The sequence below is a fragment of the Anser brachyrhynchus genome, assembly GCF_964034855.1.
Source record: "Anser brachyrhynchus genome assembly, chromosome: 11".
Classification (NCBI taxonomy): Eukaryota; Metazoa; Chordata; class Aves; order Anseriformes; family Anatidae; genus Anser; species Anser brachyrhynchus.
The window spans coordinates 3,783,184-3,800,017 of NC_137706.1; the positions used below are offsets into that span (position 1 = coordinate 3,783,184).

General features: G+C 41.1%; 1 protein-coding gene and 1 long non-coding RNA gene across 4 annotated transcripts in view; one reads left to right on the forward strand and one right to left on the reverse strand.

Moving 5' to 3' along the window:
* Positions 1 to 16,834, reverse strand: part of RFX7 (regulatory factor X7) — an 80,313-nt gene that overhangs the window by 23,854 nt on the left and 39,625 nt on the right. For 2 of the 3 annotated variants that reach the window (XM_080551720.1, XM_080551719.1), the window contains one exon: positions 6,110 to 6,143. The exons of the other annotated variant lie outside the window; for it this stretch is intronic. Coding sequence is in view for 1 of the 2 variants with exons in the window: in XM_080551719.1 (XP_080407845.1) it covers positions 6,110 to 6,143 (34 nt within the window). In the remaining variant the exon portion in view is untranslated. The remainder of the gene's footprint in view (positions 1 to 6,109; positions 6,144 to 16,834) is intronic. 3 annotated transcript variants of the gene reach the window in all.
* Positions 1 to 16,834, forward strand: part of LOC308176253 — a 30,529-nt gene that overhangs the window by 1,880 nt on the left and 11,815 nt on the right. The window contains exon 2 of the long non-coding RNA XR_013938177.1: positions 1 to 16,834. This exon is cut by the window's right edge and continues 11,815 nt beyond it. This is a non-coding gene — a long non-coding RNA (uncharacterized lncRNA).

The following is a 16,834-nucleotide window of genomic DNA, read 5'->3' on the forward strand; positions in this document are numbered from 1 at the left end:
CTAAAGGAAAGGGCTGCACGTGAAGGCCCTGCCCAAGCTGCAGAGGCGCTGCTATGCAGGTCCCCTCTGACAACCATTCATTCAAACAAAACCTGATTTATGTGTAGAGAAGAAATTTGACTGGGATTATGTTAGCAGAATCTTTTTCAGAAGTTGCCAGTGAACCAACGACTCTCATCAGCACAACTGCATCCCTAGAGCTAAGGCAGTTGAGGATTATGGCTCTCATGTCCTCAGCAAAGGAAGCCGGACAGTAGCATTTTCCCTCTGCTTTCACTTAAAACCCACTCTTCTCCACAGGCTGCATTCTCTGCACAACTCCTCCAGCTTGCAGCAACGGCTATGCAGAGCTCCTGGGGAGGCAGGCCCTTCTATGAAACGGGAGAGAAAACACGCAGCCAGGATGCAGAGGAAGTTCATGGAGGTAATCCTACGTGGGTGGTAATTAGATAAAGCTAAGCTTATTAAATGAGACTGAATCTATTTAGACAAAAACATCTCAAAGCTGAAGAAGTTGCACCGAAGGCATTGAATGTGACACTGCTAATAGATTCAGGGAACAATGTTTTGCTTAAAAAATTCTGAACATTATATTTTGCTTAGGCTGTTTTCTCTGAATGTTTCTAAAACTCTCAAAACTTTGTTTACAGCCTCATTAAGTACAATTTCTTATTGAACCTTAGCCCTTATCTACCAGCTCTCAGTGGTAAGGCTCCAGTGATTTCAGTAGTCTTTCTGTTACTGTGACTGCTCCAAGTATCAAAACTTTCTAAATGTTAATGCAATCAGAAAAGCATTTGGGAAAGCAGAGGAACATTTCAGCTGGCCTACTGACAATAGATCTCTCTGACCAAGTTAAAAAAAAAAAAAAGGTTAACGCATCCTGAATTTCACTTTGTCTTAAGTTGGATACATATGAAAATGAATAAAAAGAAAGGACAACACAAAACATACTACCAATTTTCTTCGTATTTCCCACTAAGAAAATAGGTCAATATCATGTTTGGCAGAAATCTAAATGTGGAACAGAGTGGAAAAGAGTCAGAGCATCAAAAGGAAAACTGCAATGCTGGCAACATCTTGGACAAATTCCCCTTTGTGTAGCCACTTAAAGTTTATGCTACAGCAGTTTTAATATCCATACAGAATATAAAATGTCTGGGGAATCTTTTCTCACTACTTAAAAGGATCTAAGTACATTTTTTGCTTGAAGTTAACAGACCTTGATTAACTGGTGCTATCAAATCGGCTGAAGAATGTTTAATTCTCCAAAGGTTATTTATAAACCATACTTCTTGAAGCTGCATTAGAAAGATGCATAAGAGCGCTAAACTGGTTGTATGACTGAGGTGTAAAGCCATCACAAAGCACCACTCTGCTATTCTGGGTCTTCACACATTATATTTATCTCCTGTAATTGGAACCACATCAAATGAAGGAAGATACTGTGAAGATGGGGAGCAAGGAGCGTTCATACTTAGTTTTTTACAATTTAGCTTCAATTTAACCAAAAAAATACATCGACTATTCAAAATATTTTAGTGATTTTACACGAAAAAACAGGACAAAGAACTAGAAACCTCAAGTCACAGACAAGGAAAGCCTTATGGTAATATATAAAGAAGTAGAAGTCTCTGGCATTTTTCTTCATTTTGGTAGTCACCAAAGACAGACAGTTCAAAGAAATGAACAGAATATGTAGCAAATATATTAAACCAGAAATCCATTTGTACATACAAACAACATAGATCTGGTCCAAACGATTCTGTCCTTTTATTGACTAAGAACAATACAGAACAAGAACCTCTTAGGAACAAGCAAATTTCTTTTTAATTCTAACAGGCATTTTGTTTGAGCAAATAAGCAGCTGTAAAATAATAGCAACTTTTTTTTTTTTTAAATCAGAAATAGTTTTTGACATCTGGTTCCATACTGACACTAGCTAGACACGAAATTTTTCATGGCACAAAGAGACAAAGACCACTTCAACACAGAACATAGCTAAGGAATTCATCTATAATACAGGAAACATGAGACTCATGGTCCTGCTTGGAGAAGCTAGATTTCAGCTTGAGCCTCCAGATCCACATAATATCACTTGAAGTTTCCTGACTTTGACGGATTGAATCTTTCTATCTGTTTTCCTCCAACTGCTGATCCACTGACAGGTCACAAATATTACTCAAATTTCATCTTATTGTTGCCAGAATGGATTACCATGGAAAACTCCAAGGAATGTTTTTGTTTTGTTTTATTTTTTGTTTTTAAAGTAAACATTTAGTCAGGCCCAACTTAAAATGAGATAGAGGAAAAATACACTAAGCAACAATTACCAGAATTACAGTTTCTTGAATGCTGAAGAACAGCATTTAACTTTGACTTATTTTGTATTTCTACAATGAAGGTAGAATTACAGGTTATTTCTGTCCTAAGGTTCTGGTGAAAATGAGTTGAAGGCCAGGGGCACTGCTGCAAGTATTTTGCAATACTACTATTTTAGAGAGCATAGACTGATCTTAATATTTTTCTCCACATTTTGAGTATTTATATATAACTATATTATAATCTAGGTAAAAAAGGCTATGCCAATGGCAACGTAACTTGTACATACTGGCAGACTGGTTCTAAAACCTGTCATATTTCAAAAGAACAAACATCTATTATTTAACAACCAGACTAAGAATAGCAGAGTAGTCAAGCAATCATCTCCCCACTGTGTGAAGAGAGAAACAAGAAGCAAAGGTTAAATAATTTGCTCAAGGTCAGACGGTTTGTTGGAAAAATGATCCAGAAAGAAGATAGCTAAATTGAAACAGAACCTATTAGTCTAAAGAGATGCTAATAAACGTATTTTGTAGGCTTTAGATGAACAGAAGCAGAAACATATTTCAGGTGCTAAATTTTCCAAACAAGCCCTAAAAATACATGGCAGCTTAGTACTGACAGAGTGTCCAAGTACAGCTGCCAAAGCTACCCAGAGCTTCTGCCTGTTTCCTGTAGGGCCAAAAAGCGACAAGCTACCACCTTGAATGCAGCAGGACTGAGGCACGTTGCTTCAACAGCAGGTCGCACACACTGCTGCTGCCCACACTGCCACTGCTCCGGCCATTGGCAGCTTTGGTGTTCACAGCCATCGATCCAGCCATCTCTCACCAGCACTCATCTCTTTTCAGAGGGCTAAGGAAAGCAGCCTTACCTTCTTGCTAAGCAACTACATGGAGCATACAATTCTTTACATCAGGTTCAAGAGTTCAGTTAGTATGTGGCAACAAATATAACAAGCAAAGTCATAGGAGACTTCCAGACATGTTTACTACAGTTAAAAAGATGTTATAATGAATTTTTAATGGCTGTTTACACCACAATTCTTGCTAATTACCCTTTTTTTTTTTTTGGATTGCACAGCATACAATATTCTTATGATCTTCCAGAAACTGACAGTACGTCAGATGTAAATGCTGCGATGTAACAAGTAAAAGGCAGATAACTTTCATCTCTTGTATAAATAAAAATTACAGTCCTAGTGCCCCTACACTAGCTGTTTTCCGCAGTCCTCTGATGCTAGTTACCCTCCGCAGCAGAGACAATTACCATCACCTTTGTTTCTTCTCCCTTTTTCTTCCTATCCTGTGTTAGGCAGCCTATGTTCTAAAGAGCATCCGTGTGCTGCTCTGCACATTGCGGCTGTGACTGGGGCTACCAAACACAAATGACAACAAGCACAGTCTGATCTTTGTTATTTATTTATGTATTTATTTATTTATTACAGTTACTAGCAAACTGATAAAGTTTAAATGCTTTAAGCTATTATCAGTATCTCTCAACATAACTGAAAGCTGGTCACAGATCTCTTTACAGTAAAAGACGCAAGGGATGAGCATTGGCCCTTTATACCTCATGAAACTGATTCAGAGGCCCTGAGATGGTTGCTATCTGAACCAAATCTAAGGAAGTGCACTTGAAGGAAGCATTCTGACCTGCCCATAACCTTGGGCTCAGACTCTGCAGCAAGCAGCTGGGTACTGATCAGGTCCAAACACCCCAATCACAGACCATTTGGACCAACCCATACACATTCCAACAGTGAGGAAACCTCCTCATCTGTCTTCTACAGGCCAAAACTGGATAGGTCTGCAAGGAAGCTCCAAACAATTAATTTTGAGTTGTATGGTCACGGCCTTTTAGCTTGACATACTTTTACATTCTGTCTTGCAGCTTACAGCTTTCCAAAAGCATGTAAAATGCAGAAACTGTTTTGACATGATTCAGCTTCATTTTTGTTTCTTGAAACTATTCTGGTCTTAGATTTTGCTTTTTCAAACTACCTGAACAGCATTTGATCTACCTTTGCTGCCCTACAGTCACCTTTCCAGTGTTGATAGGACTCCTCTGAACTCATCAGCAGGACAGACAAGAAAGCAACTGGAACAGAAAATCAGGCCATCAGGAAATCGCTGCTCTGTCCCAAGCCAAGCTATAGAGATTGCTTTGCAGGCAAGAGCACTGTTCAGAAGAACACCTGGTGGATGATCACAATCGACTTGTGCAGATGAATGGTAACATTGGCTCACACCAACTGTGAATCTCTACTTCAGTATCCTAGATTCATGAATCTGCAGAATTTAATGCAAGACTACTCCTACTGTAAATTCTGTTTTCTTAAAACAGGTTTCCAAGAAGCAGGTGACAAGTTAACTGCTACTTGTTTATTCATTCTCTGATGCTACTTAAGAACTCCTACCACACTTCTATTTCACTGCAGAAAAAGCTGGTGTTAAGAATTTTACAGCTGCAGTTTGCCCTCTTGCAAATGAAGACTCATGTACAAAAGATCTTATATTCACCTGTTTTGTATCCGCGGACGCCACTAAGGAATAAATAGGACAAAAATGACATTATGCATCATGTTTAGTTGGATGCATCCAGAAATTCTTTTAAGCATAGGTAAAACTGGGTCCAAAGTCTGTTTGCAAAACAACAATAAAGCTTACTTGAAATCTCTCACCATGACAAATTAAGGTAACATTTAAAGTAAACAGAATTCAGTGCCATCTAAATTAGCCTTTGACAACACGACTTCAAGGAATATTCTTATTTAGCTCAGCCATATAGTAGAACAGATTCTATTTGATAATGTCCAGATGGTTGTCTATGTCATGTTTTTATCTTACCCGCTGGTACTTCTGGATGAAATGCCAAAGGTAGGAAGTCAGAATAAGCAGTCCCTTCCAGTCTTAAGACTTATGAACTCAGACTCTGATTTAAAGAAACTTGAAACCTATTGCTCGCTATTAAACACAAACAAATCCTCTCAGCTTGTCCTAGATATTTGCTTCCCAGAAATAATCTCTACTCACTGGCTAGGATTCTGTTATTTTATTGCATAAAGGAATGCGATCTTGATGTATTTCAAGGGCTTTCCTTTCTTCAATAAATGAAGCATCTGTTTTACTTACAGCTGAACTAACAGGACCTGTAGCATTGCTCACTTCTGGGAAGGTAGTCAAGATAGTGCACAACTTCAGAGGTTGGCAAGATTTAAAATAAACAAATAATCTGACAATTATGACATGAGCAAGACTTTCATGGACCAGGGCATTAGTCTGACAGGCTTTGTGCAAACATGCAGTTCAATCTAGTTCCTTCCTTAAAATGTGGCACTGGCCATGAATTAACTATTTCAAGGAAACAACAAGAGCAATAATCATTGTCATTAGTAACCTAAAGAGCAATGGAACCTGAAGGCACAACTAGCTTCTTGCAGGTTCTGATCTGTGCAATCCATAATACCTCATTTAATAAAAACATGTTTACAAAAGCAGTAAGGCATCTTTTTAAGTCATATCTATACTGATAGCCTCTGCAAAGGGAAATGACTTGCTGGTGCTAGAAAGAGGGCAATACTTCCCTGGAAAATGAGTACCAAATCTACATCATGCATTTTGGGGGGGAGGGGGGGGCAACGTGAACTACTTTTGAGCAGATTTAGAGGTAGTACCTTAAAGTATTGCCAAGGAATGACTTGATAATAACTCTTGGTCTCCAGAGCTGTCTATTTTGGTCTTACAGTTCTATCAAATATTAAAAAGCATTCTGGAGTTGTACTTACCAAAATGCAGTCCACTTTAGATTGTACAGTTTTGCTAGACGTGAGGGAAGAAAGAGAGAATAGAAATCTTGAATTAATCTAAACAGTAACGACAAAAATATTACATATTAGAAGTGCTATCACTATACTATAGGCTTAATCTCCTGCTACAAAATACAATGATAGCCTATGGAAGTATACTTAATCTGCAACATTTTTGGTAGAAAGTCACTGCAAACAAAGCTTTTTGTTAGATTTTTTACTGTTTTACCCTCTTATATAAGAACTATATTTAAAATGAAATATCATTGCAACTGGGAACTATTATCCCAAGCTGCAAAGCAGCCACGATGGATCTCACTACTTTTATTGTAAACTCTTCCACAATTCAGATGCATTTTATTTGTTCATCTGTAAACACACTTAACACGTCCCCCCCCTTTTCCCCACACTTCACTAAATCCCACCACTTCAATGCATTTATTTCTAGTTTTCCAAAGAGCTGCTACAAAGCAGACAATTGGTATCCCACTGACAACTTTGTTAGAAGTTTTCCACTTTAGTCTCACTACCTCCCAGTTGGCTTATTAAGAAGAGACTGGGTGGGGACTGAAATAAAATTTGCCATAAATGACTTCAGGATATGTGCCAAGGTATGGTATGGAACTTATTATACTTCATATAAACACACCCATAATCAGCTTTTGTGTTTCTTGAAGAGTACTGTATGCTACGTGCTTGGTTGGACTGCATATCAGTTGAAGGCATTTAATCATTGCTCTGAACAGGAGAATGAGCTTTAACATGCGAAAATAAATAGTCTTTACTGTTGAACACTTACTGAACAAGCACTAAACTACCAGTGTGAGTTTAGGAAACACTTCACTGCTAGTAGAATAGAACATAATTCAACGTCCTGTTACCAGAACTAAACAGATAATTTCCGGTTATTTTACTTTTGTACAGGTGCTACCACATACAAAAGAAAGGCCAAGTAAGGTATCCGATGGACATACTAAAAATCACAACTGAAACAAGCCAAACAAACAACTCTAGTGTCTGGTGAAAATAAGAGCTAGAGCTACTGATTCGGCACCTATGTTACATCCAATGTTCAAAGAGGCAGGAGCCTGGTTGTCCTGTTTGTTACAGCATTGAATTTTGAAACCAGAAGGTCTAAAATATGTCCTGCAGGAGCTGCTATTACTGATCCCCTCTGCCCCCCTTCTTGTACAAGAACCAGATATGGCAATAATGGCAATACAACAAAAAGCATCAACAGGCAAAAATGGATAGCAAGTCCACTGATGTAGATACAACGGTAGGTGTCCACTGCTGCTGACTTGGTGTTAGGACAATCAGCTGGGAAGACACTTGGAAATGCTAAGGCAGGAGTGAAGCTGGGCTGCTGGGGATTTGTGCAAACACAGAAAGCTAAAGCCAGTAAAATGGAAGTTTTTCCTTGCCTAGATGAAGGGGCTCCCATCTACTGTAACAATCGAAGAAGGGCATCCAAATGTCATCTCACTCTTCATAAATCACCATCTTACTAGAAAGTCAAAGGACACCAAGCGTGGAAACCTGCTGCTGCTCAGAGGTATCACTGCATCCGACTCAAAGCTGAGCAAAGCAATACTGAAACATCGGGCTGCTCCCACAGCACAGCTCTCACCCTGGACTCCACCTTGCCCCACTGCCTCCTGCCCCTAGCAGGGTTTCACAATGCTTGTTCTGCTACAGATCCACAGCCTCTTTCATAAAGCAGCAGACAACATGTGCCCACTTTTGTACCGAAGCCTTTCCATGGCTTCACATGATAGCTTAATGCAGAAAAGCAACACAGAGGATAAGGGGACGCAGGGGATAGGCAGACCGAACTTAGTCCAAACACAGCCTTTTCTCTACAGACTTGCTCACTATGTTTTGTGCTAGGTTTTTCAAAAGGATGTGCTTCTGCCAGCACAGTTGACAGCCCTGGCAGATTCTGCCAAACTGCCCATAAACATGCCCATTTGCATTAATATTTTCTTCTTGCAAAAAGAAAGGCAAACCGCCAGGAGGCAGCTGGGCAGGAGATCCCTGGAGTTGTCCTTTTATCTCCAAAGACCAGTCTGAGTCAGTAAATGTAAATTCTCAAATTCAGTTCAGACTCTTCCAGTTGTGACCCCTGCTCCCATAGAACTGATCAACAGTGTCTAGAAGCAACAGCAAAAGAGCAATAATTGGACCAGTGAGTACAGTTTCTCTGTTTCCTTTTTGTCAACTGGTGGCACAAAAAGGATAGTAGAGTTCATGTCCTCTAATCTGCACACAGATGTTGTGACATTTTACAAGGCAAAGGTTCCATGGCTCAAGCAGGAGTAAGCATGATGTCTATTTTAACAGCAATCTTTTCACCTCCCGCTGTGTGCTCCTTGGTATTCTAGAAGGACATTATTATAATTTGTTACTGGTAAACTGAGGCTTCTTTTACCCTAACCATATCCCACGTTAACATAGCCTGACTTCATAAAGCCTGTGCCTAATGAGAAACACTTCTTATTTACCTTTCAGTGGAGTTGATCCACGTCAAAGTACAGCAACAACAACCCACTGAAGAACCAGCCCTTTGGCTGGGAATGGGAACGTGCTGGGACAGCGATCTTTGCATGGTCCTGAGCACTGCACAGAAAAGCTCCTTCTGGTGAAATTGTAAGATGAAGCATCTCCATCATATCAGGAGATAAAAGGACAAGTGACAGATGTGGTGAAGTAGCAGTCACCCCAGTTAAAATGTATTTGCCAATGTTATTTATTATTTATTATATCTTCCTTTGTTAGCTTACAAGACAGATGTGTTTTGAAAGCTGACTATTTTCAAATTTTAAATAAATAAGCCTGATTCTGTCTCTGCCAAATGCATCTATTACCTAATAACTATTTTAATTACAGTAACTGCACCAGTCGGGCTCAGTTTTACAGGCACAAAAATTTAACTTGGTCAACTGTCTTGGGAGACTTCTGGCAAAAGTTAATTTGGTAGGTCTCCTACCAGCGATCACAAAAGCAAGGCTACCCCAGACCCTGTACCCAGACCTACTTCTAACACTTGGAGGCTATTACCCATGCACTTCGCTACATGTCCAGTAACAGCTGCAGAAGAGCACCCAAAGTGACAGATGTTCTCGCTAATGAAAATAACCATTTGAATCTATTAGTGACTTAAGTCCATCTGAAAACTAAAATTAGAAGTCATACTGCTAGCATTGCTCCTCATGGACAGCTGTTCCACACAGCACCTGGGCGCTTGCTACAACTTCCATGCCAGTAACTGCCTGGAGCATGCAGCACAGTTATGGTATCCATTCTTCTGCAGCTCTTTATGCTGAAAGTCTCCCTCAAGTTCAACTAGTTCACTTACCTGATCTACACCTTAATGCAGGCTGCTCCACACAGTTTAATCCAGGAAAAGCAGTACCTTCTCTGATTGAGGGGATAGCTGCCCCTTAGGAGCGATAACAAAGGCGCTTGTTTTTGACAACTGCCCTGAGTTACCAGCTTGCATGAGGTACTGATCCTCCACAAGAACCTGGGAGCATAAAGCTATAACCTTTGCAAAAAAGACTAAGTGACCCTACCACAATCAATGATGAAATATTTACTCAGTGGACGCTGCAAAGCAGGCTGTTTGACAGTCCAGATACACCCAACTACTCAAGAAAGACGTGTTTCAGTCCCACTGCCTAAAGAAATGCTTCTCAAAAACATCAGCTCTGCCCAAAGCAACACCAGGCTGAAACAGTTTCCCTCTGAAGAACTACCCTTAGCCATCAGGTGGAACACTCAAAAACAAGAGCCCATCTTCTTCTAATGAGTTAAAGAGCATGGAAAAGGGGGATTATTTAGCCTGTGCTTTACAGAAGCGTAACAGCAGCTCCCTGCAAAGCCTCTGTCTTTCACAGTCCTATGTCTTCCCCAGGAATACACGGGCAGCTTTCATGCTGCAGACCAAAGCCTTACTGGAAAGCCTCTCAGCAGTTTTCAGACTCAGTTCCTAAATCAGTCTTTAGGCCCAATATCTTTGACAGGTTCCTGAACACTTACTGTTGAATGTTGCAGCAACTTAAGCTTCTAAACGCTGCAGCCCTGCTGACAAACTCCTGAACGTTGCTCTAAGCAACACCTTGGGTTCAGGGATATGTAGCTGAAGCACTCTGAGCAGTATGGGAATATCTTATTACAAGATATGGCAGAACTCAGTTGCTCTGAGCACATTTAGTATTTCCTTAATGCTGCAAAGAGTAGAGGCCATATAATCACAAGGGATTTGAGAAGCCTTATGCCTGTGAGATCAGAAAGAGGAAGGCAGTTGGGAGGGGTAAAACAAAGCCCTCAAACATGCTAGCTGCTGCTCAGTTAACTCTATAAACCTTCTCAAAGTCAGCACAATCACTGGAACAAACACCAGCTTTTCAACAGTAAATTATTTGTTTAGTATCAAAGCTAGCAGCACAGTGAATGCTGGAGGAACACGTATGCATGCACTGCAAATGCCGCGTGAGCGCCCAGCCGCTACAGTGCAGCTCCTGTTCTGGGTGCCACTGTGCAGAGAAGGACACCTGCAAAGGGGCTCTCGGTCCTGTGCCTGGCACGAGTGGGACAGCAGCACCTCCACGACACTGCCATTCACCCCAGCAAAGGACATCCCAGCCTCAAAAGCCACACAGGACGTGGCTCCCATCATTCAGGCACTAGCAGCAGACTTAATCCTCAAATGGAGGAAGTTGTACACAATTGCAACAGAAGCCCAGCTTGACAAAATTCAGGAGACAAGTGGAGCCACGATTTACAGTGCAAAATCTTGTAATGGTTTGACTAAGGTGCCTCAGGAAGCCTGGAGCCCCTTCTTCATTATGGCTTTAATTCCAGCAGTGAGATTGAAACAAATCTCTGTATCCTCTTCAGCACAATTCTGCAAACATTTGCATAAACTGGAACACCCTCCTGAGAACAGGCTCCACAGCTCTGCTTCACGTGCCTGGTGCATTTTGGACAGCCCAGGAAAAACATTATTTCTGCCTAACCCTAATGCAGGTTATGAAAAGGAACAACTTTCTACCAGCGCTCAGAGCTATGCCATATGTTATGAAGACAGGATACAACTCCTGACCAGACAGGAAGGATGTCCCACTGCAGAGCTTCCAGAACACACACACTGAGTTATATTATTACCTGACACACCTTATGCAGTAAGTAAAGTTGCGACCAGAAACAAAAACCCCAGTGTGCAGTTACCTCTCATCACTGTTAATTAGTTACCATCAGAGATGAAAAAGCAGTTACCAGTTCAGACAAATCATGCCAAGAGGGAGGTTTATAAAGCTCTAAAATAAGCTTCATTTGGAGAAGTGGGGGGATGACCACAAGCTTTTTCTCTTGAGAGCTCAGCACAAAACCAGCAACAATGTGGTGCAGCTCCAGCGAGGGGCAGGAATTGAGGCTGCTCAGCAGCCACAATGACATCTCCCAGAAACGCACTTGTAGTCCACGTGTATGGTGACATGCTGCTAACCCAATATTTCTAGGCAGATATCCAAAAATAAGCCTTCTGTGTGAAAGTGGAAGGTACCTAGGTAAGAAAGCTGGCTGCCAAGGAAGAATTATTTTGGTCACATTGCCCCTTACAAATTATCCAGCTATGCAAAGTCTCAATTTCTCACCGCACCAATCATTCCCTTATACAATCTTCACAGGTTGTCTGCCAAACTACTTAACAATAGGGTCTGCAGGTAGTCTTGTTCCTTCGATGGAGGAACAGCACAAAGTGAGCAGCAATCCCTCCCTCCCCGCACAGCAGGCTTGCTGTCTCCCAGGCACAGGAGGTAGTTCAGTGTTGGTAGCAACCGGGAGTCCTTCTTCCTGTTCAGTTTCCTGCTGCCTCTTTTCCTCTTCCAAAAACCTAGTTAGTTCCCAAGGACAAGTTAGACTCCATTACTAAATACAAACCGTGCCAATTCAGGGCAAGTCATTTTTCTGAAAGCCATGTCAAAATAGAAGGGATAATTATTAAACTGAACCCACACCCTTTCCAAAAGATTCAGATCTCTCTTCCACTACGTTGGTGACTTTAGACAACATTTAAAAGAAGTCTATTTATTTTGAATGCTGTGAGGAAGTACTCAGTAACAGGACTACCAACCATATTACAGCAAGTGGTACTATCAGAAAGGTACTATCATCACATACTGCCTGCCTGCAGGATTCGGCCCTTAATTCTTAGTCTTACTGAATTAATGCTTCTCTTAGAGTAACAGCTCTAAAAATATCTTTATAGAACCTTCCATTCAGAAGCACAAAGAAATGTTAAACTGGAGCCAAGGATCATCTAAGGAGAAAATTATGAAAACAGCCGCCTATGTCTGTTGCTACTCAATTAACATCTTAACATATGTCATGTTACGTTGTCTGGCTTGGCTCATATTGATAAAGAAGTAAAATGGTTGTAAAAGCATTTCAACTAAATATTTAGAAAGCAGAGCTGCAAAAGGTTGAAATCTGTTTCAGTTACTGCACTGATGACTACACTGCTTAGCTAATGGAGGCAGAGCTTTCGCAAGCACAGGCCAGTACAGAACAGCTCTTGTGAAAGGAAAGCACACCCAAGCAGGGCATTTCCACAAGTCAACCTTGGCATCACAATTACTGAATCCCCTCCCATTCTCACCTCTCACAGCGTGACATAGAAGAGCCAAAAAGCAGGGCTTCTGATGCCACCTAGGGGCTCTCTCTCTGCCTGCACTTTCTCTCCTGCAGATAATTCAACTTGATGTCTTAAAGGCAAAATAGAAAATATTACAGGCTATATTGTGGACCTGTAAAATCCTGCAGCTCTCAGTGACTTAGGTGATAGTGTGTCATGGGATGGCTGAATCCACCACAAAAACTGAGCTTTTCCAAGTGTCTACTTAAAAAAGCAACCGAGGGACCAAAGCCGTGGGAAAAACAGACTATGGCAGTATAAAGATGAAGTCACACCCTACATGTTCACCTGTAGAGGCCATTTCAAGTAGCATCATCCAGTTAAACTGCAAGCTGTTTCTCAACTGACCAGTGCATTTCCCTTTCTGTGTCACTGCCTTTATGTCAGATCATGCAAATTGTACAGCCAGAGCTGAGCTGGATTTCATTGAGTCGGATCTGTTTGCTGATCCAACAGAAAATTTATCATCTCATTAATGCAGACGAGCTTCCCGCTGAATCAATTAACTGAACCAGCTCATCCCACAACCCCATGATCCAATGGAAGGCAGAAATCGCAGAGCTGCAGGTTCCATCATTTCAGTGATGGCTCACAACTAGATCGTTTGCAGCGTAACATTCTAATACCCTCCTAGTGATGCCACAGTGAACTATCAGAGGAGACAGTGATTAGTTCTGACACTATTTCAAACACTTAAAACCACCACCACCAAAAAACCAGCAACTGAGCAGTGAGATTCAGATGACAAGTTTTGAAGACAGGGACTTAACTCTTCTGCCTGTAATTGAAGACTACTTTAAAACAGGGAATAAAATCTTTATCAGACGAATGACGAGTCTTTCCAGACACAGAGTTCGACTTACTTGCAGAAAAGACACAATTATCCTATTTTGTGTTCTCTCCCAGGTTCTCTCAACAACTTTTTGGAAAGATTTTCTTAAATAAGGATGTTAATCTTGAAGTGAATCGTAGAAATTTACCTTCTGTGCAATAGCAGTTTTCTGTCCAATCCAGTTGTACCTTGTCCTTTGCCCCACATTTCACCTTTAAGCTAGCACAGCTGACTTCTCAAATGCCAACTTACACTGTCATATCATGAAATTGTCACAAGTTAGGACAGATTTGGACTTGAACAGACCCAGATCTGTAAACAAGAGAACCGCCAGTAACAGCAAACTTACCTCAATCTATTCGTTTAAACTACTTGAACCTAGCACAAACACAAGCAAATGCAACCAAAACATTTAATACAAGACAAATTAAATCTTCCAGTACTCAAAAGGAAATAAATTCTCATTTCAGATGGAAGGTACAGGGACTGTAATTCTGTCTTGGAAGCATATGAAGTATTGTTATTTCCCTAAAGCATAAAAATAGCCAGAGTTCTGTCCGCTGGAAATGTACCAAAGTATCTAAGGCCTCAAAAAAGTAAATACAGAAAGCTGCCACCAATTAGTAAATATTGGCTCTCCAGCTTGAAGGCAGACTCCTTTAATCCAAGCCAAAACACTCTTCTTTGCAATATAAGGAAGCAAGAAAAACACCAAACTGATAAAACAGTGGGACAAGCCGAGCTGCAACCAACTGATCTTCCATGTAACCTAATCTACGTCCTTCCACTTGCAGAAGAAAAAACCCAAGGTCGGTTTTAAATTAGACACAAAAAGGGGCAACACTGGACCACACAGCTGAAAAAAACACTAGATCAGCATGCCACTACATTTTAAGTTACTGCACGTTAAAATTAGTCAAACACATGACTTCAACACTTGTTACTAAAATAAATGCAAGAAAAATATTGCATATAGGACAAAAAATATTTAATCCCTTCTAATTCCTGAGACTACGATGATTTTATACATTATTAAATAATGCCACCTATACAAACAGCTGAACAAAGAAGGAAGATAAGGCTACTAATGAAATACCCGTCTCCAATGTAGCCCGTTATAATGAACTGCCAAGTAAGAACTGCTGAGACATAATTAGTTGGCAGACATCAGAATACCCGGGTCTGAAAATTAAATATATAAACATCTATTTTAGCTTTCTGAAGAAATCTAGCTCTATGCAAATGCTGAAGACTCATTTCCACAATTCTTAAAATAACTGGGAAAAGCCTGCCACAGCCACAGAATGCCAGGTGCTCTATTCCAGCAACACAACAGTCACTTAAGTTCCTGTTTTGTATTTCTCTTTTAAATTACTTAAATACACTTTTTGGCTACAAATTACTTGAATAAACTCTTAGAAGAAACAAGAAAATGGTTTTATACATTTCTCATCTCTGTTTTTTTCAGCACTGATCTAAATTAAAATCAGTCTATATTGTTATATTCAGGCAGGACTCTATACTAAAGATGTGATGCCCTCTGTACATTGTGTGGGAAGATAATGCCTTCCAAGGAGCTGCATCCTATATTTATTACTGACAATCCATATGAGGCACTGCAGGGTATTCCAAGATCAGTCTACATCGATCAATTGCCTAGAAAGCCTAAACACAGAAAGCACAGGGTGATCTAAATAAAACTACATGAATAAATTCCTACTTGAGAAGTCTTTTTGTCTAAAGCATGTCCTGCTAAAAGTAGAAAGGTTTGTGGCTAAATGGCAAATCACCTATCGTAACGGGTCACATATTTCACAATGAAAACTGCTTTTAAAACTAATTACAAACAAACCAACCAACTGTTGTTGTTTCTGAATTTTGTCTGTACATAGCTGTGAGATCTGCTACTGCAGTTTCGCCCACAATCAGCAGAAGCCCAATCCAGTTACAACATTGTTACTCAAGGCTTGTATTTCTAAAGGGCCTGACTGGGAGATGCTAGAAAGCATGACAAGATTTGTCTCAAGCCTTTCTCCCACATGGCTCTACGAAAGGATGCCTAGTAAAACTAAAGGGGTGGCACTCCTCAGCAGCACTTGAAAGAACAGAAAAAAGGAAACGCACCCACAAAACAAAGGTGCACAGAACCCTTCTGTACCATCAACTTGAGAAAGACAAAAGCATTTCACTTGCCTGCAGAGCACCAGGACAGAGCGCAGCATAACAGAGGATGCAGACCTGCCTCTCCATCTTCTTCTCTACAAACCAAGGCTACAAAAGGCTGGTGACAAAGTGACATGGTGTGCATGCATCCATGAGAAAAAGGGAATGGTGTACACTCTGCTTACATTTAACACACAACCAAAACCGTGTGAATGTGTTTAGGGTTATGTTTATCGTACAGAGTTACACAAAGCTCAGACTATCAAACACATACTAGCCTCCAGTGTTACCAGTGCTACCACAAGGGCTCCCAGCCTTCCAGACGGCAAGCACATGTTTTCCAGCGCTGGCACAGGTGCCAGGACAGCGTATCTAAGCCTGCTGATAACAGGTGAGTTTTTGTTCATTTCTCGTAGTTCCTTTAGACATTTCCACAACCTGCACCTATCCTAGCTGCTTTTTGTTAACAAACAGGTTTGCTACTGGTTGTACCTCTTCTTTATCCTATTAATTTGGTAACCAGGATGGTTATCACCTGCTGAGCAGTGCCATACCCCAGCTCTATCCTGAGCAAGCCCCAGCACACGCCAAGCCCAGCACTGGGCAGACACACTGCCACTGGATGGGTCCCACAAAGCTCAGGTACCCCACACACCCGTCCCCACTCCAAACCCAGCAGGATCAACAACTGCAGGTTTCCCTTTATCCACTTGGGAAGGAGTTCTGACTGCCCCAGGATATAGTAAGTGTTCTCCAAGCATCTGCCTACACTTCTTTCAGACTAGGTGGGCATGGGTGCTCGATCATGGGAAAAGCAACGCCTCTCCCTGACATGGGCCACGCCATTCGCTGGCACATCCTGTAACCCTGCTCCTATCCCTGATGTTTTTGTAGGGGTCAAAATTTAAAAACTGACTATACGCAGGATTAACACAGCACCGCTGCCTGTAGCAGCAGCCATACAACCCTCTCAGTTCCTCACTGCTGTTCAACAGCCATGGGTTCTTTCCAG